General features: G+C 48.0%; 1 protein-coding gene across 3 annotated transcripts in view; it reads left to right on the top strand.

Annotated features, from left to right (window-relative positions):
• DYSF (dysferlin) overlaps positions 1–20,102 on the top strand; it is a 100,241-nt gene extending 80,139 nt beyond the window's left edge. For all 3 annotated transcript variants that reach the window (XM_010580810.1, XM_010580809.1, XM_010580808.1), the window contains 6 exons: positions 911–1,052; positions 10,909–11,008; positions 12,652–12,830; positions 13,540–13,649; positions 14,002–14,149; positions 20,064–20,102. In XM_010580810.1, the coding sequence (XP_010579112.1) occupies positions 911–1,052; positions 10,909–11,008; positions 12,652–12,830; positions 13,540–13,649; positions 14,002–14,149; positions 20,064–20,102 (718 nt within the window). The remainder of the gene's footprint in view (positions 1–910; positions 1,053–10,908; positions 11,009–12,651; positions 12,831–13,539; positions 13,650–14,001; positions 14,150–20,063) is intronic.
• The last annotated feature ends 5,322 nt before the right edge of the window (positions 20,103–25,424 follow it).

Raw genomic sequence — 25,424 nt, 5'->3', positions numbered from 1 at the left:
TGGAAAACAATCAAGCAAGATAATTGTTTTCATTAGAGATTCCCTCTGAATCTTCTGGCTTTCCTCCAGAAGGGCTCCAAATACACAAATGGACATGTTTTATTGTTTTGTTTTGTTTTGTTTTGTTGATTGCTGAAGACTGAAAAATCTGGGACAGGGAAAGAGGGCAGAATGAAAACCCCACAGTTTCAAAACTCACAGCTGGAAAAAAGTAGTTGTTATGGAAAGTTTTCCCTTTGCCCCTGGACTGGTTGTGGAGTGACCACCGCAAACTCTTTTAGACCAGGAGGGAAACTGTGCTGCGAGGAGCTGCCTCTAGCAGGAGCGGCTGGGAACCACCCTGGCCACATCAAGGTCTGGCCACTCTGGGATTTTCCCGGGGAAGAACTTCTTGGCCATTTAGGACTTTCACATAATATCTCTCAGAAGTTGACAGAGAACAGAGGGAAAAAAATGGTCCTTTGGTCCTTTAGCGTGGTTGCCTCATCAACAGGACTGGTTTAGGGGCTAACTACAAAGTCAGTTTGTTGGGGTGGCTGCAAAGGGGAGAGGAGCTCTCACCAAAGCAGGTTAGAAGCTGATGTGTGCTTATGGATGGGTAAGTGAAACTTCAAGACAGAGCTTAAGGTGTTGTGGAGTCTTTAAAACATCCATAAAAAACAGGGGAGGGAGGAGAAGAGATTGCAGAGCTGCTCAGGCTGCTACCACCAGCACCGGTTCATCTCCCAACACTGCAGGGACTGTTGCATTCCCTCTCAAGTCTCCTATGGGCTCCAGGTTACCCCTACAGATAGCAGCCACAGGGATGAGAGACACTTTATTGCCTGCTCATGGCCTCTGGGATGTTGAGCAAACTCCAAAATCCTTGGTGTGTTTCTAGTTTTTCATGCAATGTGTTTGCATTTTGCAGCTGGCTGGTTGGCCACGAGGAGAACAAGCAGAAGACAGATGTGCACTACAGGTCTATGGGAGGAGAGGGCAACTTCAACTGGAGATTCGTCTTCCCCTTTGACTATCTCCCTGCTGAGCAAATGTGTTACATCGCAAAAAAGGTGAGTGTTCCTGGAGAGACGTTTCTACCTTCTCATAGTAACTCTGGGGTGAAAGGTGCTGCATGATCTAAGACCTGTACAATTGCAGCACAAATGGAGTTATGCAAAGCTCAGCCTTACCTTTGTGTTATTTGAAACACAAAATTGTGGACAGGTGGGGAAATTGGTTTAAAAAAATCCACATTTTGAATACAACATTTGTGGGGTCAGAATTAGAGGTGGCTTTGTATAAAGAGTCTGGAGAGACTGACCCCCCAGGAAAGACTCCTCTGGACTGGAGGCAGCTGAATATTGGGGCAGCAGCGTCAAAGTGCTCTCCAGTTTCCATGGGACTTCCAAGATGCCTATTCAACAACAGGGTTATTCCAAAGATGGAGATGGTATTTCCACGGGGATGGTTGGGTATGCACCTCTGGTCTCCAGCACAGCATAGTGGGCATCATGCTGTACAGTAACTTCACAGAAGGCCTAAAGAGGGGTGAAAGGAAGGAGCTGCCTCCAAGTGCCTGAAGGGATAAGCAGGAGGGACATGTAGGGGAACATGGGTTGGGATGTACCACTGGTGCAGAGATGGGAAGAAAAGCTTTGGTTTGGGATTCAGGGTGAAGATGCCTTTAGTCTAATGAGAGCTGTGTACTCAGTTGGGGAGCTAAAAGTGGATGTGATTTTGGCCCCCTCATTCCTACATCTGTAGCTGGCTGTTGCTTTTAGTGTTCCTTAGATAAGTTAGTGCAATGTGATGATCAGATGTGGACTGGGAGTTGCACAGAGGGAAGGAAACAGGGATGGAGTTCGGCTGCCTACATGGAAAAACACTGGTGAAAATTGGACTGGCTCTCAAGGAATGCTTTAGGGGAGGGAGTCATATTCTCTTAAATTTCCTGCTCATCACCTGGAGATTAAGAGGAGTATTGTTGGATCTGTGTGTCTGCTTTTGAGACTCGGTCTTGTTTTGTGACACCTCCCTGAAAGCTCAAACCCCTTCAGCCACCCAACCCCGAGTCTTTTTCCCTGCTCTCTGCTTTGCCGCTGTGAACTCAACGTCGGTGTTTGTTCGAATACAAAGACACCTCGCTGCACTGGGACCATCTGCATCCACAAAGCTCACCTGGGACCCCCATCCCAGCTTCTTTTGTGGGGCTGGCAAGGTCCCAGCAGAGCCTGGGTTGGAACTGGCGCTTCGTTGGGGAAGATGCTGAGTGAATTCACCATCCCTTGAGCCAGACTATCCCCGCGAGGAGGCCTGGCTTCAAAATGAATCGCTCGATAGTTAAACTGATTGACAGAATCATAGCTGTACCCATTTCACGCTTCATGTTAAACAAATCAAAAGTACAGTGTGTACTACATTCAATTATCCCCCTTTGAAAAAGCAAAGACCCCCCTATAAACCGTTTAAGAAAATACATCCCACTGTGCTGATATTGATTCTCCTCCGACCACATGTCTGCCAACACTGTATCAGAAAATAAACAGCTTGTAAAACCTCTCTGTAAAGGAAAAAATAATGAATGAAAAGCCATGCTTTGTATTTGTGGGACACATTCCGCTCTGGCAATTTTTGATCTCGCCATGTGCTGTTTGAACTCCAGGTTCATTACTGCTGCTGTAAAAGCCCATGCACCGAACTTTAAACGCAGGCGATGGAAAGTGGAATTTAAATCAAAACGGTCAGATGGCAAATTCTGAGCTGCTAAAAGCCACCTGCACCCAGCCTTGCTGGTGTTGGCCCTCGGAGAGAGCACTGCTGGGAGAAAAGCAGCTTTCAATTTACTCTCCTTTGTTTGCTCCACTCGCCTCCTCGCAGGCAGGAGCTCCCTTTGTCATTGCAGGACGGACCGCAGGAATGGGTCACCCCAAACTGGATTGCAAGTATTCTCCCAAAAGAGCAAGGGTGCCCCTGGGCAGCCGGGTGTCCGTGATGTTTAGTTCTGGTGTGCACGTCTGGGGCAAGCTGGGAGCCTGCAAACCCAGGGAAAAATCAGGTGCCACGTGGTGGAACTGGACCCTGAAGCCTTGGGATGGCCAGCAGTAGCCAGGATGGTTTAATCTTTGCCACGGCACTGGAAGTTTTGGGAACTTCATCTCCAAAGCTTCCAAGTGCTGGGATTGCTTGGGGTTTCAAGGCTTCAGTCTTTCCACGGGGCACCTCCAGGGAAAGCAGGAGCCTGTAAATCCTGTGAGCATCAATTCAACTTACAGATTGGAAGCATAAGCTCTTATTCCTGCTTTTCTAAACATTTTAACCATTTCAGAATGTTTTTGCATCCATATCTTCTCTTGCTGCAGCAATGTTATAAAGATTTTGCATCTCCTTCTGAGAAAGGAATTTACCCCATTCTGAATTTCAAAAAAAGCCCCACAAAAGTGGAAGTCCATCTTTGGGATGGCTCTTCTGAAAATATGTAAATGCATGTTTCTTTACATCCTCTCTGAGCATTTATCCAGAATTTCCTTCTTCTGTTCTTGCTTCTTTTTGTGCCATCTTTACCTAGCAGCCACGGACAAGTCAAGCCACATTGTCTGCATGGCCACAGCACGCTTGCAGCTTGCCGAGTCCTGCAAGAAGACAATTTCTTAGGTTGCAAATCATGCAGTTGTTTTGGTGAAAGGGTCAATACACATTGCATGTTGGAGCGCTGTTACTTCTTCACAGGGGGAGCTGGGGTAGAAAGGTAGATTCAGCCCCTCTGTCAGGTTTGCATGAAATTGCGTATTGACTTAAGTAGGGGAGGAACAGGCAGGTCCAGGTCCCAGATGAGTACAATGCTCTGCTGCCGAGCAGCAGAGAGAACAGCAGATGACTGCAAGGTTTAAACTTTAGATCCCCAGGTCTCATCCTGGCAGGTCTCGACTCTTGCAGACAACTTTATCAGATGGTCATGGCACAGCCAGAGTCTATCGAGAGCAATGCCGAGATAGACTAGATGTGGATCACGTTTCACTGGGCGCCCAGTCAGAGAGGCACTCAGCTCCCACGTCTCGCAGGCGCTGTGGAGGTGGAAAATGCATGAAATTGATTTTGAAATGTTCAGCTTCAAGTGCCAATTACAGCGGTAGCTGAATATGGCTGCCAAATCTGAATTCTAGATGTCCTCTAGGGCAGAAAAAGCTTGACACTGAATGTCTGAGCAAATGTCATCTGCATAAATGAACATTTAGGGTAGAATTTCAAGTGCATCTCAATATACAAGTTAAAAACTATTGGTGCTTGAGTGGACCTGGAAGTAAACCACTAGGCTGAAGCTTCCAAAACCTGGCTGGGTTGTTCATATGCCATCTGAAAAATGTTGCGTAAAAGAAACTCCAGGAGATGAACATAATGAGTATGGGAGCATTGTTGGCAATTTCAGATCCATGTCATGCCATGTCATTGGCAGAAACCAGACCAAGGAACATAGCTGTTGTCTTCATACTTGTTCTGTTACTAGACTTCGGTGTTAGGTGTCAACAAGAAAATGAAGTATTGATGCCAGAACACAAAATACTTTGTTTTGCAAAGGCAGACAGAACCATTGGAAGAGAACCCATCCCACTACTGTAGAAGAAACTGCGAGCAACTGTCTGATTTATTCAGTGGGAAGGTTGGGGCAGTTGCGGGGAGGCTCTTTTTCAAGGAGCTCTTACATTCATTTTGTTTCTTCCACTTTGTGCTTTCAACTAAAGGGACCCATCCAAGTTTTAAGCAGATTAATTGCAACCTACCTGGGCACAAAACCACACTGGCTTTGAGTTAGAGGTCTTTTGGCATCTGGCAGTGGTGGGTGCCTGCTGCTCACATGGCTAGAAGTAGGTGGTCCTATAGGATAATCCCAGAATAACCCTGTGGCTGTGAGATATTGGTGATGCTTGCACATCTCTCGCTGAATAACTGAGACCCTGTTTCTGCAAGGGGAAGCTGAAGTCTCCAAGTTTGCTTGCTGTGACATTGAATATAACAACAAACCTGACATTTGGAAGGGTTTTTTCTACAACTGATCAGCTGGTGGCATCCCAGAAATCATACTAGAGAGAGGTCTTCAGGAGCGATATGAGAAAGAGGGAGGTTTGGTGTCTTAAACCCACCTAGAGAGAAAAGTGCAAAGGCATTTGAGAAGAAAGCAGGGAAGAAGGGGCTGTAACTCACAGCTTGTTTTGTTCTATTGCTGAGTGGAGCCGAGAATAAATTCCTCCCTCCCTGGCGCTGAGGCTTTCCCAGCTCCATCTGGTTTCATCGATTCTGGTTACTTTGTCTGCAAATTCACTGTAGTGTCCTGACATCTTCTTGGTACTGACAGCTCCGACCTGCAACAGTCCAGACCCTCACCTGGGGCGGATCAGCCGGTGCATTTTTCCGCGCCCAGCAGATTCGCACCAGCTGGGAACGAGGAGCCGGTGCCAGCGGTGGGGCACGCGGGGACGTCCCTGTTGCAATTGATTTTTGCGTGGGGGGGCTCACGCTGTGCAGTGGTGGCTCGTAACGCGATGCTCTAAATCACCTGAGAGCTCATGGGCAGCCTGGGCTCCGTGTAGTTGTCAGACAGGGCGAGAATTTACCCTGCAGTAAGTGTGCAGCCTCTCTGTGTTTAATTTTATAAAAAAAATACGCAGGCATGTAAGGTTTCTGCAACCGTGTCCCTGTTTCATCCCCTTGTTCTGTTACATTTGTCGCTGAATCTCCAGGGTGTACCAAGAAATCTCTGTGCTCTGTCTGGTTTTGGTTTGAAATTTTGAGTTTGAAGCACTGATTTTTGTTAAAAAAACAGTTACTATTTTATTAGATTGAAATTTTGATTCCTCTTTGGTGCCAGAAAGCTAAAAAAAAGGCTACTGCCTTTTAATTTTGGACTTTTTCCTCTCCTGTTTCCTGTCCTTTATTGTGTCCTTCCCTGTTTTTCTTGGTGACATCAGAAAGCAAAGCAAAACACAAAGTGTTCCTTTTCCTTCCACATTTAGCCAAAATACAACATTTTGAAGGGGCTCCAAGTACATTTTTTTTTCAGAGGAAGGCAGAGTTAGACAAGGCAGTCATATATTATGTATTTTAATGGGACTGCAACAAGCAGATACGACGACACAACAGTCTTCTGTAATAGGACAGGGGCAGCAGGCATGACCTGGGATGCCCTGGCAGCCTCTCTGATATTCAGACAAGAGTCACTGTTGGGAATTTTCCTTTCCAATGGATGTATGGAGAGGGATGAGCAAGGCATGGCTGTGTTGAGAACTGAAGGTCCAACAGTGTTGTTCACAAACTGGCTAGGACTGGGCCCCCAAGTCTTGGAGCTCCCTAAATGGCAGCGGGATAGCCCCATGTCCCTGGAAAAGCCTGATAAACTCTGCCAGAAGGAAAGCATGGGAGGCTGAGAAAATAGCATTGCAGTGAGTGATTCCAGGGACCGAAATGAGAGTATGTGCCCCAAGGCAAATATGACTCTTTCACACTTATGGTGTGGTGACGCCTGGAGTGTTCCTCCAGGTATTGGCAAGGCTGTGCCCGAATGTGCAGCAGATGCTGTACGCTTGGGATTTTGCTCAGCTGCCATCCTGATCAGGGGAGGATGCAGAAAACCAAGTGCCACGAGACCTGCGATGCAATTGTCGGAGTTGGCAACAGCAGGGAGATCCAAGAGGCGAGTCAGTCCAGTAAAAGTGCAATAATGAGCGCTCTCAACTGTCTGCTTGTTACGAATACATGAAGTGTCCCAATGGGATGAGGTTCAGAGAAGCAGTTTCTCAACACCTTGAAGGATGGCCCTGCAGGACAGCTCGTCCTGGCACCTGCAGGAAAGGAGGCTTTTCTTGCCTGACCTCTGAGGGGGGTCTCCTGCGTGGCCGGGGCTCCCCCGTTGCTGTGGGATGAGGGACCTGATGCTCTCCCACATGTACGTGCTGAAATGGGTCAGGCTTGCTTGGGCGCGAACATGCTGGGGCTTCACTGCCTCCCCGAAAAAGCGGGGTTGCTCCTTACTTTGTATTCCTTAGCACATAAGCAACCCAGAAGAAATGCAGCCCTGTCAACACTTTCCTAGTGATATGAGCTTATTTTTTTTTCCTGCCTCCCCTGCTGCATTATTCATGACCGTAAAATATTCACCAGCCTCCCCTCTCCCCCCCCCACTGCAAAACAAACCCCCAAACAATAATTCAAGCCCCCTTCCTTCCCATGTCTTGCAAAAGGCTAGGAAATAAATTTCTTGCCGCGGGTTGTTTTTATAGTGAACTTTCGTAGCTAGATTTAATCACGGAGGCAAATTTCACACTGACTTGAAATGGACCCATAAACTTCGCTCAGCATCAAATTCCTCCTTCCCCAGCCTGCCCTTCCAGCTCTGCTCCGCCGTGTCCCCAGCTTCACGGGGCTCTGAGGAGGAAAGCTTCGCCACCAGCCAAACCACATTTACAGTGTTTTTCCACAAGAAAGGCCAAAGCTGTACAGATCGTGCTAGCGTCGTACGCGCTCCGCATTGCCACCCGGAAAGGGTCGAATCCTGCCCGAGTCATCCTTCATCAGGCAGGGAGTCCCTGGAAAGCCAGGGCATTGCTCTCAGGGGTAGAAGTGGTGCTGGGGAGGCAGGAGGATGCAGCCAGCATCCACTTGGCCAGGGTATGGGTTTTGCTGGCTTTGGGCATGGGCAAGTCCTTGGGCATTGCAATGGGGAGGAGGGCAGGTGGAACCCCAAAGTCCTGTATGTTTGCCAGCAATTGCATGGTCAGTCCTGGGGGACACTTATCCAGGTAATGTTTTATTGTGTGAGAGATGACCGTAAGGCACTGCAGCACCGGGTCCAAGGGGCTCTCCTCCTGTCCCAGGACAGCTCGGCCAGCACCGCAGATGGGGAAGGAACCCACCAAGAGAAGGGGGATTGCTGCAGCAGCTCAGAGTCCGGGGCAGTAATTTGGGTCTCACAACAGCCTGCTCCTTTTCCCGGTTCCTCCTCTTTCCCCATCAGGGCACCCATGGGACTGGGTCTTCCAGCAGGCAGTACCTTTGCCAGAGAGCAGAGCTGCCATCCCCACACTCCCTTTCGGAGGGGCTGCTCAGGTGCGAAGTTTTGCTCACGTTCAACTTCAGGTGGATGGGACGGTGCAAAGAGAAGGTCCGACACGTGCTTGGAGAGGTGCTTCAACCCAGGCAGCAGCACAGCAATGCTCCCGGAGCATGAACACGTCTGATGAGTGCAGATGTGGTGAAATCTGCTTCTGAGCCAGGGACGTTAGTTATCCCCGGAGAGGAAGAGGCACCTGTAGGACATGTTTCATCCTCTTCCAAGCTGAGCATAGATGGGGATGCCTGAATTGCCCCAGCATGGGGCAATTAGAAGGAGCCTGTGGTGTCTGTCTGTGGTGCACACCATGGGAGATGGGTCTTTCTCCATCTCGCAGACCCCGGATGAACCTTTCCAACCCATGGGGAGGTCATCTGGCCGCCTTCTTCTTTAGGCAAGGATACGTGGTTCCCGGAGGCTTTCTTCTCTGGATGACTAACAACCCTTCTGCAGTGCAGGACCCAACCAATATATGGGAAAGGGAAGAATCCCCATAAGCTCTTTCCCTTTTTAGCAGTTTTAATTTAAAATGACTTATTAGCTGGGAAAACATCCCCCCCGCCTTGGATAAACATACATTTTAATACATTGCAATGAGCAGAGGGGCAGAGATGGAAGTTTCCATTGACTTTATTTTATTTTTCTAGATTATAAAATATTTAAAATGCATAAATAAAATGCTCCATTGCAAAAATGCTGGCATGTTTTTCCAAAGCAAGGCGGGGAACGGAGCTAAATTGAAATATAACCGTCCAGGGTGATCTCTTAAAGTGAAACCAGTTTCAATGGGATTTAAGTGCCCACAGTCTCCCTGCTTGAATATTTATGTTCTTATGGAGTGTGACACATTCTTTTTTTTCCTCCTTTTTTTTAATATTGCACGATATAATGAATCAGAGTCTTGTAGCCACCACAGTGAATTTATGGTGCTACGTATGTGTCATGAATAATGCTGAAGTTTCCTGGTTTTAATTAAATCTGTTCCGTTTATGATACTGCCATGTTGCAAGAGTGCGGCAGGAGGCATTGCCCACAGGACACACCTCTGAGCCTGTGCTGTCAGTAGACACCGGTCGTGACTCTGCCTCCTCTTTGCAAGCCTTGGCTGGAGCCAGAAATAACAAGACCTCGGCTTTTTGTGCGTCTCTGTCTCTCTCCTTCTGTTCTAACACTTCTTAGTCCTAACTCTCAGGCATCTTGTGGCATCCCAAAAGTGGTATTAGATCCCTGTTGGGAAATATTACTGGTTGCAACCACATAAATAGCAAATTTTGTGGCATGGGCACATATCCACCATATATTATAATGATGTGACCGCAAGCTCATTGTCACAGTAATGGGATTCAAACCCTCCTTGTTACAGAAGTCTAATTTGAGTGTTCCCCCTTACTGGCTTTTTGGGGAGTGTTGGTCTGACTATCCAGAAGGCAGACCATCTGCCTTGCTGTTGACCTATCCGCTGTAGTAACCGGGCCGCTGCAGTTGCAGACTTCTCATGGGCGAGTGTTTTGTAAATCATCTCCTCTGCAGATAGCAGAAATTGCTGCCTCATCCTACTGCTGAGCTCCCACATGGATGCTGTCTCCCAGGCAGTGTCTATTCCTTATTCCTGTGGCCAGGTTGCAGAACTGATGGATGATAGCTCCTGCACTGCACAAGGGCTCGGTAAATGATGATAATCGCAAGGGATGCTCACGGCGTAATTTTTATTCCAGGTGCTTTACAAATAGGCTTCTGGGACTGCTGCAAAACCTTTCCACAGGTTGTCATAGCAGCTCTAGTGGCAGGGAATAGACAAAAAATTGCCCATCTAATAGAAATGAGAGGGGCATATAGACAGTGACAGATCTCACGTTATAAGGACAGAAATCAGGTGTCACAGTGCCACTGCTTGACTGGTTTGCAGGGAGCCAGGCTCTGGTCATCACTGCTCACTGGTGCTCTGAATCTCTCCTTTCTTGAACTTCGATGTACTTACACTGGCAGCAGCCCAGTGTAATATTAGCAGCAGTTTTACTGGGATACCACGTCCAACTCTAGCATTTACCTATCCTGAGAATTGAAACCTGGGAGATGTGCAGAAAAGATGAACAAAGTCATCTGAGAACTGAGGAACCCACCACACAGTGAGCTGCTATGAAAGCACCAGTCTCTTTCTTTACATAATTCATGTTTAGTAAGTAAACTTGGGAGTCACAGGTTACCTACAGGTGGTAGAGGTGTTTGCTGGTCTCGAATTGACAAACTGCTTATGATAGACCTGGCAGCAGATCAGAGCATGGTGGATCCAGACTTGTGCAGGGGTCTGGCTGCTGGCAGAGCTGGGGTGAGAGGTGGGCAGAAGGGGAAGCGATGTATTTGAATTGCCTACCATAAGTGCTAATTTAAGTGTTTTTCTTGTATTTTTCCATTAATTAAGAGGAAGGTGAAGTTTGGCAGCACTGGCACTCAACACTTGTTGCTCTCTTCACCTTGGAGAGTCACCCTCATCTACATCGTGTGAATATGATGCTGTCACTCCAAAAGATCCTATTTGCAAGCTCACGGTGCCTGTTTGCTAAAATGCTGTCACTAAATTAAGACACAAATAGATACCACCTCACCTTCTGGAAGTATCTTGGGTTTTCCACTGAGCATCCTTGCCCAAGAACTGGCCAGAGCCAGTGCCGTCCTCCTGTGGCTCTGGCCCTGCAGAACTGGAGCAGGACACACCAAGAGCTTTATGTTACAGGACTTCCACTGCTGGGAGATGAGAGTAGCCAGGCTCTGCCCACTTCCACTAACGAGCCTTTTATTTTTCCTTGGTTTCTTTTCCGGTGTGATTTTAGGAGCACTTCTGGAGCTTGGACAAGACAGAAAACAAGATTCCACCACAGCTTATCTTCCAGATCTGGGACAATGACAAGTTCTCTTTTGATGACTACCTGGGTAAGTGGGGAGAGGTTTTTAGCTCCATCCCTGCTGATGCAGACAAGGAGGAAAAAATTATTGAATCCTTTCAGGATACGAAGAAAGTGTAACAAGACCAGTTTAAGCCACTGAACAGGATTCAGTGTCAGCATAAGCTCAGGACTGATGATAAGTGGTTTGTATTAGGCAGATTTCCAGTCTCAGCCTGCAGCAGCCTGTTCCTGGGCTGACATAATGTTGAGAGCATCATCAAGTCCAACAGAGCCACCACCTTCCAGGAAGGCCCCAATTCCCCGTGACTCATCTGAGTCTGTGCTGGAATGTGCTCATCAGGGCTAACTGTGTATTTGAGCTGAGAGCACCAGGCAGGATCACTGACCTGCCTTGCCTTACCTGGGATGTTTAGACAGGAACACAACTCAGTCCAACACTTGTCTTTTTCAGTGCTAGCCTCATTTATCATCCTCAGAAAGCTAGGTTTAGGTCAAGAAAAAAAAAAACCAAAAACTTCTGACAGGAATGATAGCAGAGCCATACAGCAGATCATCTGCAGAAGCTGGAGGCTCCAGCATTATGGTTTTTTTGGTTGGATCTTGTTTGACCTTTCTTTTTGCCACTAAAAAAAATTCAAATATCAAAAGATTCACTGAGGAAGTATGTGATCAAGATCCTTTTAAATCCTGTCTTTGATTAATTACCTAGGCTGAGTGCTGAAATAACTTCTCCAAGGTGCATTTTCCAGCTCTGGCTCTGTACCTCAGGAGCTCTTGACTGCCAACATTAATTCTCTGTAAATTCCAGCAAATAGAAGTGGTCTTTGGCTTTTGTAAAGCACTTTTCGTTAATGGACTTCAGAAGTGTTTCACAGCAAACCTGATCTGTGCTGTCATTGTCACTGGTTGCAAGAATCTGTGGCACAGAAAAGCTACAAATACAGGCACGATACTGAATGTGAGTCATCCACAGCAGTGTAAAAAGCTGCTGTCCCTCAGCTGAGCCACAGGACCCGACCTTGTGTACATTCTTGGCCATTCCCAACTGTAAGTTTGGTGTAGCAATGTAAATTAAATGCAGGCACTTTCAACTAAAACTTGGAGAATTGAGCTCAGATTTCCTGAAGGCTAGATGAATGTGCTAATTACTGGATCACTCTGTCTGAGAAGGAAGCTATCAATTTTGTGGGATATCCTTCTTGTATCCTGCTGCAGTTACTCACCCGGGTGGGCCAATAAAGTAGCCTATTTGGAGATCTGCAAGCCTCCTACCCGATGCTCTTATACTGACTGCACTCCGGGTGTGTACAATTTGAGTTTCATGTAAATCTCTTAGTCTGCATTAAAAATCTCAGCCTGCCTGGTTGACTTCAGTGCAAATCATCCAACGATATAGTTGCGTAAGTCAGCAGATATTTTGCAGCGTCTTCTAGAAGGACTTCATGGCTCAGGTCTTCCTAAGCACTATGGTGATACCAAGTGCTCAATTCCCAGGAAGAGCCACTGGCTAAAACCAGCGCTACGCTTGGAAATAGGGCCACACTGTCTCTCCTTTGCTATGTGGGTGTCTGCCCAAGCTCCCTGAGTGAATATTTCTTCAGGGAAAGAGTCCACCTTTTAAGGACCTGTTACACCAAGATGTCTTCCCAGTAACGTTCCTCCTTGCAGGCTCCATTCAGATGGATCTCAACAGGATGCCCAAACCTGCCAAGACTGCTGAGAAGTGCTCCTTAGAGCTAGTAGATGAGACCTTGTCTTCAGGTCGCTTTGTGTCACTCTTTGAGCAGAAAACTGTCAAGGGATGGTGGCCCTGTGTCGCTGAGCAGGATCAAAAGAAGATCTTGGCGGTAAGGGGGCCTCTTCACGTCTTCTCTTGGGGGACTCACTCAAAACATTGAGAAGGGACGTAGCTGGGCCAGGCACATGCAGGATGCCATGGTCAGGGCAAGAAATGGAGTCTTGGGCTGCAAATTTTACAAACTGGACCAGCTTTTGTCAGCTGTATGTTTTCCAGGATTTGTCCAGCACCGTGCAGGTGTCTCAGAAGAAATTATTTGTTCTGTGGGATTTTTGCTGTGGTTTTTGGAATGTGCCACCTAATTTGACTCTGTGTCACATCTATTCTTAACGATATTGTGTTGTGACAAGTACCAGGAAAAGGTTCCAGCTGTCAGACTGATATATTTAAATATAAGTGTCTGAGCTCCTGTTCAGGTCTTTGGCAACTGTTCAATACAGGTAAGGGAGTCCAGGCAGTGAATTAAGTCATTCAACAAAAGACGCCTGAGTTGGTTGGCTAAACTTGGGTGTCAGTGACATTTGAGATGTCCTGGAGTATCAGCTGAGAACATTGTAGTGGGCAGGTGAGGGATCTGTATGAAATCCACTCTTACTGGGTTCCTCATGGTCCTTGTTGGTAGTGCTTGGGTTATGCTCAAAGTAGTTTTTCTTTCCCCAAACAGTATTTTGCATCATACATTCATTTCTCACCTCTCCCCTCTGACCTTTTTTTTTTTTGTTGTTGTTTATAAGTTTGGTTTTGTTTAACCCACACAGGGCAAATTGGAAATGACCTTGGAAATTGTGGCAGAACAAGAGCATGAAGAGCGGCCAGCTGGCGTGGGTCGGGATGAGCCAAATATGAACCCCAAGCTGGAGGACCCCAAGTAAGAACATCCTGAATGGAAAAGTAACCACCAGGGCACAGAGTTCTCAAGGGGCAAACTGAAAATCTGGGTTCCCAGTTTGAGGTCTGCTGTCTGCAATGGGCTTCCTCCCATGTAGGCTCTGTTTCTGAGCTGCTGATGCTCAGATTGTGTGAGCTGAGACAACCCAGGGTGGCTGGGAGGCTGGTCTGGACCACCGAGAAGGCCATTTGATATGGTCCCCCCAGAGGGATGTGTGTTTGCAGGGTGAGCAGCCAGCTTGTTACGGCAGGGCATACTCGTGGGGTTGGGGGTCCAGGAGGGTGAAACCACTGTGAAACTCAGAAGTGACCTCAACTTTGTTTGGCTCCAGGCGCCCGGAGACCTCCTTCCTATGGTTCACCTCCCCATACAAGACCCTGAAGTACATCCTGTGGCGGCGGTACAAGTGGGTGGTTATCCTGGCCATCGTGCTCTTCGTTTTGCTGCTCTTCCTGGGAATCTTCATCTACGCCTTCCCGGTACAACGGGTGTGGGAGAGGACAGGGCGGGCTGACCAAGGTCCTAGGTGTTCCCCTGGGTCTCTGTGGCTGACTTGCCTCTGTGGGGACAGGGATGGTCCCAGTGGCTGCAAAGTCCCATGCTGGTCCCTGAGGAACAACCCGGTGGACCATGGTGGGTCAAAAAGAGAGCCTGCGTTTCTGGTCTCTGCTACAGACTCACGCCTCTTTGTGCCCATTAATTGTGATGTTAATTGATTGTTTTCAAAGAGGTTCGAGCTGCTGATGTCGGAGGTCTTGCAGGGTTGGTGGGAAAATCCCTGACAAACACGCAGCCTAATTAGAAATGCAGACATTTTACAGGGCTGAGTAGTGGCAAAAAACGCATCGGTCTGTAATTGTTTAAAGATGCAGGGAGTTTAGAGGTGTTTGGGCAGCCCTGTCTCTTGTTATCAAGGCTTGGAGCACGTTATACCGATGTAATGTCTGAAGTGAAGGGGAGGGTTTTCGCCTCATTAATCAAGAAAGTGGCTTTTTCTTGCCTTACTGTCAGTTCCACTGACAAAACAAAATAAATAAATAATGGAGTCCTGGCCTTCCAGTTTGGCTTAGGATGGGGTTTTGTATCCTCCTCTGTTTCTACAGCACTGGAATAATTCATACCAGCTCTTGGATGCCATTTCCCCTCCCCTCAGACTGATAAGAAAAATGACCCGCCTCTCTCTTTCCAGCACTTAACAAATTCTGCTCCTTGTATATGACTTTTTTTTTCATAAAATAACTCGGAGTAATTTATAACTTCATGTGAGAGAATGTGGCTGCCTTTTGCAGATGGCTTTGTGTGCTTGCAACGTGCAACCAAAAAGCGAGGTGTGGAATTTCTCCTCACCATCGTAATCACTTTCAGATGATTTGAAGTCATGCACGCTCGTTTGTTCCTGTTGAGAAAAAAGGGGATGGGATTAGATCATGGCTCTCCCCATCTCTATATCCTCGTATCCATGGGAAGGGCTGGGATACTTCTGCTGGAGAAATGATTCTGGAGGTGCTAAGTAGTATGAAGGAGGAAATAATTGTGCAAGTGCAGATTCGTGCTGAATTGCCTCCTCCCTGCCCTGTACTTGGAGCCATTCCTGGAGACTCCCCTTTATGTCAAGGAGCAGAAACCAAGCCTTTTCGACCAAGAACTCAGTGTTTCCCTGAAGATGCAACTGGCTTTGCCTTTGTTCCAGTGGTATCATATAAAAACAAGATTGAGAGGAGAAAATATTCGCAAACTATAAATACTGATTTACACTCATTATTACTTGGGATTTTTCCCTTTTTCCTAGCTAAATGTTCTTGTATTTAATTTCATTTTGGTCAGGTCAATTTTTAGTCATATTTTGAAAAAGTAAGGCCATGTTTCATGGAATTTTTCTGTTTTTATGTATTTGGCCAGCTTCCCTTAGATTTTTGAGGTCACTGGTTCTGTATCGACTTGGAGATTTAGTTCCTTACCCGTTTCATCAGGCACTAAATTTGGCAATTGCGCTGGTGATGGCTTGCTATGAAGGATGCCCCTGGCATCCTGACCTTTGGCAGGGCTCACCATTACATCCCTGATTAAATGCATGGAAAAACAATCCTTCCTCACTTCTGTTCTGATTTGTGTGCCAGGAGCACCATCAGGTCCCATTTAAAATAAGGACCTTGCTGCATTTAGCACTGTATATGTAATCTTGCCACTACACGTGCAGTTTTGAGGTCCCATGCCGCAGGTAGAGGGGTTTTGTGTGTCTTCTGCCCCTCTCACCCTGGGCAAAGGGATGTGTCATGGGAGGGAAGCCTCAAGGGAATCCTGTTAGGGCACAGGGACCATCAGTCTGAGCAGGCAGAGGGTAAAGAACAGGGATACAGGGATGCTAAGGGGGGGCAAACAGAGGTGAAGTTACTATTTTCCTGCTTCTGTTGCCCTTTTAGCTATGGCCTTGCATGAAGAGCTCTTCCACAGCTTTCTGCTTGTTGGGACCTCCAGGGTCCTTCTGGTCATTGCTTTTCAGCAGCTGGTCCTTGGCTCAGCAGGAGCCTTGGGACCTGCCTGCAGGTTGAATGTCCCTGCCTGCAGGTTGAATGTCCCTGCCTGCAGGTTGAATGTCCCTGCCTGCAGGTTGAATGTCCCTGCCTGCAGGTTGAATGCCCTGCCTGCGTACAGGCTCTCCACCTAGGAGCATTATGTACCACGTACGAGATGCTGCCAGAGAAGTCTGAGCCCTGGCTCCAAATCTTATCCTGTTTGGACTCTGCCTGAGGATACCGAAGGAAGAAATCTTTTACCTGAGAAATCTCTGTCCACAATATGCCCTGGGAAACTTAACGGTCCCATGAGCTGAGCTAACCCTGCGCAGGTCACCCTCCATCACAGACAGACAGGAATCCCCTCCGAAAATGAACCCGGGGCATTTTCATTGGCTCTTGGTATACAAATGGGATTTTTTTTTTATTTATTTCTATTCCCCATACAGTGCCGAAAGGTTCCAACCACAGTCCCAGCTTTGTGCTCAGAGTAGCTGGAGAGTAGGAGCAAATGTTCCATTTGAAAGTTGTGTGCTTCCACCCGAAACGGCGAAGGGCTGTCTGTGGTTCCCAACAGTAGTGCCCAAAAACATTGGTTCCCAAAAGCTCAGGCTTCTCTGTGAATGAAGAAGCCAATGGCTTGATCTTGTTCAGAATACCTATCGAAAAATGCTTTACACCCCTGGGAAGTATTTTCTAGAGGCTATATTGCAGAATATTCTGCAAAATAGCCTTTAGAGCTACTTCATGGAATCAGAAACCCTTGAAGATGTGGTGCCTTTGTGCTCCTGCTGTCCTCAGGACACAGAGTACGTGTGATGGATCATGGGCTGGAATAAAGATCTTCCCATTCCTCCTCTTGGGTCCTCTTCAGAGTCTCTTTCCCAGGAGAGCTTTGTGCAACCAGCAGTTGTTTTCCAGCCAGGGAATGTGCTGTGGCTGCCCTGGTGGGACCTGGGGTCCCTGGGAGGATCAAGGGGAGGCCTGCAGAAGAGGGGAAGGGTCTGGAAGTGCTTCAGGATGACGTGGAGGTTCATCAAGATTTGTGGGGAGCTGGGAGTATGGCAGTATAGAAAATTTAGGCACAAATCCATAAGAAATCATCATTAGTGCAACTGTTTACAAAGCAAGTTGTTTTAGTGAGTGAGAGACCATTTCCAACTGAAAAGCCTTTTGGGTTTGGGTGGAAAACTGCATGGTATTGCAAATTTCCATAAAAAAAGTTTTCTAGTTTTACAAAAATGGGAAAAAATGTTGAAAAATCTGATATTCTGAGGTTCTTAATTTTTTTACTTGGGCTCTTCCACCCAGTCTTAGTGTCAGATTACTGGCTGGTTTGCCTTAGCTTTCTTTGCAGAGTGGTTGTCATTATGGTCTGTACAAGCTAGAACTCTGGGAACAGCATTCCCTGGATATTTCCTATATGATTTCTTTAGACAGTCCTTAGATTTAACTTGACATCAGAAGACTCCTTAAACAACAGACGAAAGTATAATGAGATCCAGTAGCTGGATGTTGAAGTTAGAGGAACTATTCCAGTGGAAATAGGATGCTAATTTTTGAGACGAAGGGTAATTAACCATTGGAACAGTTTGCCAGAGGCTGTGGTAAATTCGTCATTGCTCAGGGCGTCCATGTATTGAGACTGAATGTCTTTCTACAAGATATGCTCTGGTTCCACCCTATGCTTCTGTCCAGCGGTGCTCATTTATGGCACGCTGTGGGGCTTTTTGGAAAGGTCCAGTGACTTTGATGGACTTGTCATCTGACATTGCCATAGCTGATAAGAGCTCTGCCTTCTGCTGTGGGAACGGTTGAATGAAAGTCTTGGGCTAGACTCAAGGTCAGAAGAAAAGGTTATAAAAGCTCAGCCTGGGTTTCTGCATCCATAACGCATAGGGAATACGGCGGTGAAGTTATCTCCCTGAAGCAGTGATTATTGTAAAGATTTTAGTGGCTACCACCATAGAAAAATGTAACGCTGCTTCCAGCTGGAGTCAGCTCTGCTTTGCAGCACCATGAAAATGTTTACTACCTTTTAAAGCTCTGTTTGTGTTCTGCAAGCCCAGCGTTGCTTCCATTGCCATTAATTCTAATTACAGCTCGCGTTCTGTGCTGATTGATAATCCTGCTTGGCTTTCAACACTTTGTTAATACAAATTCATAGCTGGACAGAAAACTTGCTACCCTCCAGAATGCAACCAGTCAAATCATAAAAAAAAAGGAGTATTTTGGAGGATAGACTCTGAAAGACAAATGGATTGGTAATTAATTCGAAGGTTATATGTCACTGGAGGCTTTTCTAATGACTTCTGGTAAACTGCCCTAACTTTGCTTGCTTGATTTATGGCATTATTAGAAATCCTCAGTTGGCAAACTGCCTTATAATTTGCTACACGTTGTAATTTATCAAGATGCCTTTGGTCAGACTTTACTTTTGTTGTGTTTTGGTTTTTTTTCTTTTTTTCCACCGTTCCTCCAAAGATCTTACTGGTAACTAGCACTATGCTTTGTTCCAAAGTTGTTTTTTTCAAGTGACAGAGCGATAGAACATCCTGTACCAATTAAATTCAATATGCTTGGGAGGGACTTCCAAACTGGCTAGTATGTGGTCGTGGGGGTTTGAATCAGAGCTACATTAAATATAGCTCTCTCCAAATGACCTAAGCATGCATCTCCGTCTGTATTTTCATTGTGGTCTTGATAAGCAGCGTTTACACAGCTTATTCTTTTTCACAGTGCTGTCATCTTCTTTCAAAGAGGGAATTGCACATATAATAAGCTAAAATACTGTGAGGCCTCATTTTCCATGGCAGCCCCATAGTTCACTGTGCAATAACAGGGACAGTAGAGATCCCAGAAAACAGGCACAGGAAGGTCTTCCCTGGGGTGTCTGCTCCTGGGAACAAAACCCACACCAAATGCTGACGCTGAGACAGATGGCTGAGGTGTTAAGGGATGTGGAAAAGGCAGAGAAAAAAAAAATCAGCAATAGGTTTGCCTTTCTTGATTGCCTTTGGCAGATTTTTTTGGAGGTAGTCCATGGACCTGCAGGCTGGGTTTGCACTAAGAGACTAAATCAGGATGGGGCAGGGCTCGAGTCCTGTCCTGGTGCTGTTCAGACCAGGTGATGGCTGGTGTGATCCTGGGCACAGGTTTTGGCCTGTGGAAAGCAGAGCTCTCCAGAAAACATCATGGCCCACCTTGGTGGATGCTCGGGGACCGGGGCCCCTTTCCAAAGGGTCCAACCCAACAGGCAGAGCAGAGGAGGTCACCGGTTTTGGGGGGGATCGTGGGGAGAAGGAGCCATAAGGATGCGAGGTCAGGGCATGGGTAGTCAGTGCAGCCTCCGGGTTTGTGGGGGAGCAGCACGACGAGAGAGGGAGGGGAAGGGGCACCGGGAGCCAGAGGGGAGGGGGAGGCTGCAGCAGCTCAGCAAAGAGCTGGACGTGTCTCCTCACCTGCAAGAAAAGCCTGTGGGCACGGGGCTGGTGCTGGTGGGGAGGTGCCAAATTTCTTACGAGGGTATGAAGAGGTGGAAATTTATCATAAAAGCTGGTGGAAGGAGCAATCAAAGTCCAGGAGTGACTCCTGGTGCTCACTGCTTGGTGCTTGTGACCAGTAGCCTCTACTGGAAGAAGGCAAGACTTGCTTTCTCATGTGTCTTGGGCTTCTACTGTCCTTGCCAGTGGGAATGCACTTTTTGCTTTCCTGCCTCTGCAGACCGGGGCTTGGAGCTTGGCCATCATGCCTGTCCTGAATGCAGCCCCATCTGCAGTTCTGTGCTATGCCCCCCCAAATCCTTTAACCTCCATATGCCACCCTGCTGTACCTGCTTCAAATCAGCTTTTTTTCTCTCCTTGTTTTTCCATCCCTCTAGAACTATGCTGCTATGAAACTGGTGAAACCTTTCAACTGAAGCTGTGCTGGAAAACGCCTGAAAGGTCCGGTGCCTGCCTGGGGATTTTGGAAAAAAGTTGTGGCTCTGCACTGGATCACATCTGCAGACAGAGATGGAGAATGAACAGCCTCGCTCAGGCCCTAGGCTGCTGCTAAAATGAAGATACAACTTACCCTGGTGCAGTATGCAGAATCCCACCTACAGCACTCACCTCGGAAGCAGCATGTAAACAAATACCTACTCTGAAATATTCCTTATTTTAATTCTTTGTCTGTCTTTTTTTTTTTTCGTTAAGCTGCTCTGATTTGTAAAGCTTGAATACCAGTGCAAAACTGAAAAGGGTGGGGGAGAAAAGGACCTTTTCATATATAGTCTGTGAGTGTACAAAGATGCTGCAGACATTAGCAGAGGAGTTGCAGGCTGCTGGCATAGGCAGCACGTGCAAGCCAAAATCCCTCAGGTTCTGAGCACACTTTTCTTTGCACTCTGAACAAGCCTCTGTTTTCCTTCGCCGTGCAATGTGTATTACCTGGTTTCTTATGTATAAAGTCTACTGAGGACGAAACGTGCTGCACAGCCTGATACCCTGGGCTGATACGTTGCCTTTCCAAAGAGAGCAAAACCCACAAGATACAGGACCCAGGGAAAGGGCCGAGATGCAAAAACTGGGCAGGAGTTGGTGGTAATTTCTAACTCAAAACTCCTATTGAATTTTGCACTCGTGAAGGACTGCGCAGTCTGGCTCATGTTTTTTGGAGCTCGGTTTCCCCTCTGAGCTGCACTTTCACCTCTACAGTCCCACATGCCTCCCTTCAAAACCAGTGCTGTAGTGGCAGAAAGCAGAGTTGGGCTGAGCCCTACCCTGAGAGCAATCCCAGGAGCAAAGCAGCACGCGTGGACTTTGCTTTTCTCCTCTCCTGCTATACGCAACCCCTGCAGCCACAGTTCAGTGAACGCAGTAGTCTTTTTTCTCCCGTGCTCCCAAACATGCTTAAGCAAAACAGTACAAACCAGACTGCAATGTAAGCCGCAAAACTCACTGCTGCTGGGCGCTAATGAGGCAGATAACCTGCACCTTTGGAAGCAGGCTTGTTTGCTTTCTGCTTTGCAAACAAATTATGATGAGACATACCCTGCAGGTCTTGCTCAGCCTCCCACAGAGAAAACGGCAGCTGTGACAGGACTGGGATGGCAATGTTGGGACATTTCTGCTGGTTTCTCTTCCCTCCTCCTGTCCGTCTGTCTCTCTGCCGCTGCAGTCAGACGGAGCGGTATGGTCTAAGGGGATTTCCAGTGTTTTGTAGTGCTGGCTCATGTCATGAGGGGATGCTAATCAAAACAGCATTAGCCTCAAATTTTCATCCTGCATCCATTCATCCTGCAAGGAACCGTCTCCCAGAACAGGGGCATCAGGCATGAAAGCAAATGTCCCTTTGAGAGACAGCTGTCCTGCTGCTCTGGCACCGCATGGCTTTTGCTATGGTCCCTCTGACGATGAACCGATCTTTCCCCACTGCCCTTCAGCAGGATGAGACACGTCTTCCTCAGTTTCATTTGTCCCCTGGTGCTGTTACTACTCAGCATGACATGTGAGAGCAAGTAGCAGCGAAAAGTGATCCTGGGGGATCGGAGTTTTTCAGGACAAACTGTGCTAATGTAAGCTCCTGCCCTGCTCCAGCAAGGCACTTAAGCCTGTGCTTAGCAGAAGGCAGGGATAAAAAAGCACATGCCTAATTGCTTTGCTGGATTGGGATGTAATGTGTTGAGCATTAAATCCCTTGTTATTCAGTACTGTAACAGCACCCAGATTGCCCAGGGCAGCTCACTACCATGTGTGAAGAGGGTGTCTTTGACATGGAGAACATGCAGCTATAAAAACCTGTCCTTGCTGCTGAGATTTGGCTGATCCAGCATCCCCTTCCCAAAAGCTTGAGCGGTGAAGTCGGCTCTGGGCTTGCACGCCCTGGGCTGGGTGTTTCATTTTACCGGCACAGTTAAATGCTTTTTTTTTGCATTTGTTCAGTTTTTCCCTAGAAGCCTCCCAACCTCATTTGCATCCACACCACCATTTATTAGCCACTATCAAACTACCAGGTCTTGCTCAAATTTTCTGTAATGCTTTCTCCCTGAGGATCTGATGAGTTGATGACAAAAGTTGCTTGTGTTTGCACCTTAATGAGTTTTGGGGTTTATATTTTATAAAAATGTTGGTGTGGTTGGTCCTTGCACCTATTCCACCATGACCTAGCTCTGCCGACAGAGGTGTCTGCCTGTCTTGCTGAGTGCTGGCATGCCTTGCTCTCCTATCTGCAGTGGGAAATCAGGCCCCTGATTTCACTTCCCTGCTTCAGTTTGCAGAGACTGTGAAATTTCCCATCTTGGCATTATTGCTCTGTGACTCCTACCTATTTCAGAAACAAGATCGTGGTGCCAAGAGCCCCAAAATGATGAGTGACCCATGCTTGAATGCTAAGCGCTGCTTGTATCTGGATGCTCATGACCCATCCTATCACAACAACCACTGTCTATCCCAGCAGAGGCAAGCAACCCTACCAAAACACATTCGTGTGTTACCTCTCCAGAACCTCTCCCAGTGAAAAACCACATTTTATTCCCCAGCACTTACCAGCAGCTCTTCCCTGACAAACCAGTGATGGGAGAGCAGGACCCAGGGCATCCAGCTGCCTAAGGAAAAGGTTACATCCCCACACGCAGTCCTCTGGGCTCCCAGTCCAGGCTGCAGGGTGAATTTTCATGCCAAGAAGGCTCCGTGGGACTCTGTGGGTGGGTAAAAGCAGGTCTGAGCATCTGAAAACACCAACTCAATCCCATTTGCATCTCTGCTTGAACAGCCACATCCACCCGTTTGCCTGACTGTGGGCCCTCTGTAGTTTGGTTATGGCTCTCCACCAAAGCCAGCCGGGAGGCAGGACCTATATAAAGTATTCCCTGTGGCTCCCTGTTATTCAGGGGTTTGAAATGGCTGGAAGATGTATGTTATCACCTGTCTATGCCTTACATACAATAATGCAAAATGCACTGTGGTTACAAATGAAATGCTCTGAAACGTTCTTCTTCCTGGTTTGTTTTATTGTGTTGGTGGAATTACAGCACCTTCTGCCTTTGGTGTGGGAATGCAAAAATACAGCTGGAAGGAACAGGTCGGGGAAATGGCAGTTGCTGTGCTCCTCTTTTCTCACCTCTGCTGCTGTTGCAAGGGAGCAGAAGCAGGAGGAGAGAACAGAAAATGTGGAGAAGGGAGGACAGATGTGGGACTGGGGCTGCAACGCTCACAGGTAGTGCAGCCGCTCGTACCTCTGCCAGTTGCATTTTGCGCCTGAGACACTGCATTGCAGGACAGTGAAGTGACCCAGCTGTGATACGTGCATGCTCCCCGGTGCTCTTGTGAGCCGTCCCCTGACCCGTGACACCGTGCAGGATTTATGTGGAGGTCACACACCTTGTCCCACGAGCTGGGAGTCGGTGTGTGCCGGCTCTCAAGGCTAATCGGTGAGCTGGAGCATCCTGTAAGCCGGGAGGAGGCACAGGCGTGGGAGTGGGGTGGGTGAAGGAGCCACGGGACGCTTTGTGCCCTGTGGCTTTGGCGAGCCAACCCCCAGCATTTCCCTGGTGAGTCACTCGCAAAGAGGTTGATGCCCACTTCATTTATAAACCTGAACACCCCAAATGTGCCCACTGAAAGCCAGGGGTGGCTGGAGAGGAGGTGGGTGGCTGGGGAATGGGAGAGGGCAAAAGAATCCTACCTATTTCAGCCTCCGTTGCAGCGGGAAGGCAGAAGGAGTTCAGCTCATCCGGCTGCTCTGTGCACGTACACACATCTCTGCGCAGATGCTCATTAGGATGGGCCTGAGCTGCTGGAATGTGAATGCCCAGATCCTCCTCGGGACTCAGCCACGGCGGCTCTGGCCCAGGTGAAGACCCTTCCCCTGCTTGTCTCCGTGCCTCTTCCCATTTCTGGACTTCACTCAAAGAGCAGCACATCCCTTTGGGTCTGGAGGGAAGGACTCGTCCAGCCAACACAGCCATCATCTAGAGTGACCTGAGGATTAATTCTCTGACACCTTTTTGGAGCTGTTCAGCACAAACAGGCTGTGTCAAGGAGATGCTTCAGGTGTTCAGAGACATTTGCTGGTGAGATTGGGGCTGTGTGTGCCCAAATCCTCAAATACCTTTCCATTGGTCTGGAAGGGGGCAGATGGGCGCTGCCTGCTTTGGCATAGGAGCTCCCCTCCGCTGCGTCACGTTTTGGGATGGTGCCTGGGATCTAGGGAGGCAGGGGATGAGGAGACCTGAACGTCCTAGACTTCATCTGAGGAAGACGCAGGGGTTTGAGCAGGCACTCTGAGCTGGCATGGTCCAAACCCAGTCTGCCCAGCCTCACCGCAGCCTCCCATACCCCACACATCAGTGGGAAGTCCCAGTGGGGCACCGACCGTGTCACGGTGCTGAAGGCACGAGAGAGATGGCCCTTGCTGGGGAGGAGCGGGTGGCAGGAGACGAGGGGACAGGTCTTGCCTGCATGCCTATGCCTGCCCGTGCATGGGTGCATGCAAAAGTTAATTGCAAAATGTTCTGCTGCTTGAACACTTTAATGATGCTTGTTTTCCTATTATTTCCTCGGCCTCCAACTTGATGTTGTGTATAATTTAAGGCTGGAGTTATGAAGTGTGTGAGCTCCTTCGGGGATGCCCTGACAACACCCCGTTGTGTTTCACACCGCCTGGGCTCAGCCCCGTGAGCCGGAGGGCAGTGAGACGAGGACTGGAAAGCTGCCACCCCACAGAGGGGCTGAACTCCCTTAACCTCCAGCAGGCTCACTGGCACATTCAAAAAAACCCCTAGCAAAACAGCTGAAGTGATTTTTCTCTTCAAGCATAACAATTTTGTATTCATTGCCTGGTCTTGTTTGCTCAGAAGAGAGGGGTTTCCACCCAAAAGGGTGGCTTGCAATGAAGCGGTTTGAAGGGAGGGAGGTGGTGCAGGGCGAGGGGGACACGGGGTGGGAGCCAGGTCAAGGCGCTGCCGTAAAAATGCTTTGCGAAGCCGCTTGCAGTAGTGTTTGTTGGTTTAATCCCTGCAGATGGGGCCTGCAGTCGGTTTTGCTCATTACCTGCTGACAGGACGGGAACGTGCCGGGTGCCTGGAGGCCAGGAGAGCTGACCTAATGGGATGATCTGTAGAGAAGACCACTGTGGCCTCCTGGCCCCAGAGTCCATTAATCTTCAGACGGGAAGGTGGAGATAGCCCTGGCCTCGAGTGAAACAACTCGTTTCAGTCTTAACTTGAGGTCTAACCGCTTAAAACACTCCCAGACACAGA

Source organism: Haliaeetus leucocephalus, unplaced genomic scaffold, assembly GCF_000737465.1.
Source record: "Haliaeetus leucocephalus isolate CR32 unplaced genomic scaffold, Haliaeetus_leucocephalus-4.0 Scaffold741, whole genome shotgun sequence".
Taxonomy (NCBI): Eukaryota; Metazoa; Chordata; class Aves; order Accipitriformes; family Accipitridae; genus Haliaeetus; species Haliaeetus leucocephalus.
This window is presented reverse-complemented; position numbering and strand designations above follow the sequence as displayed.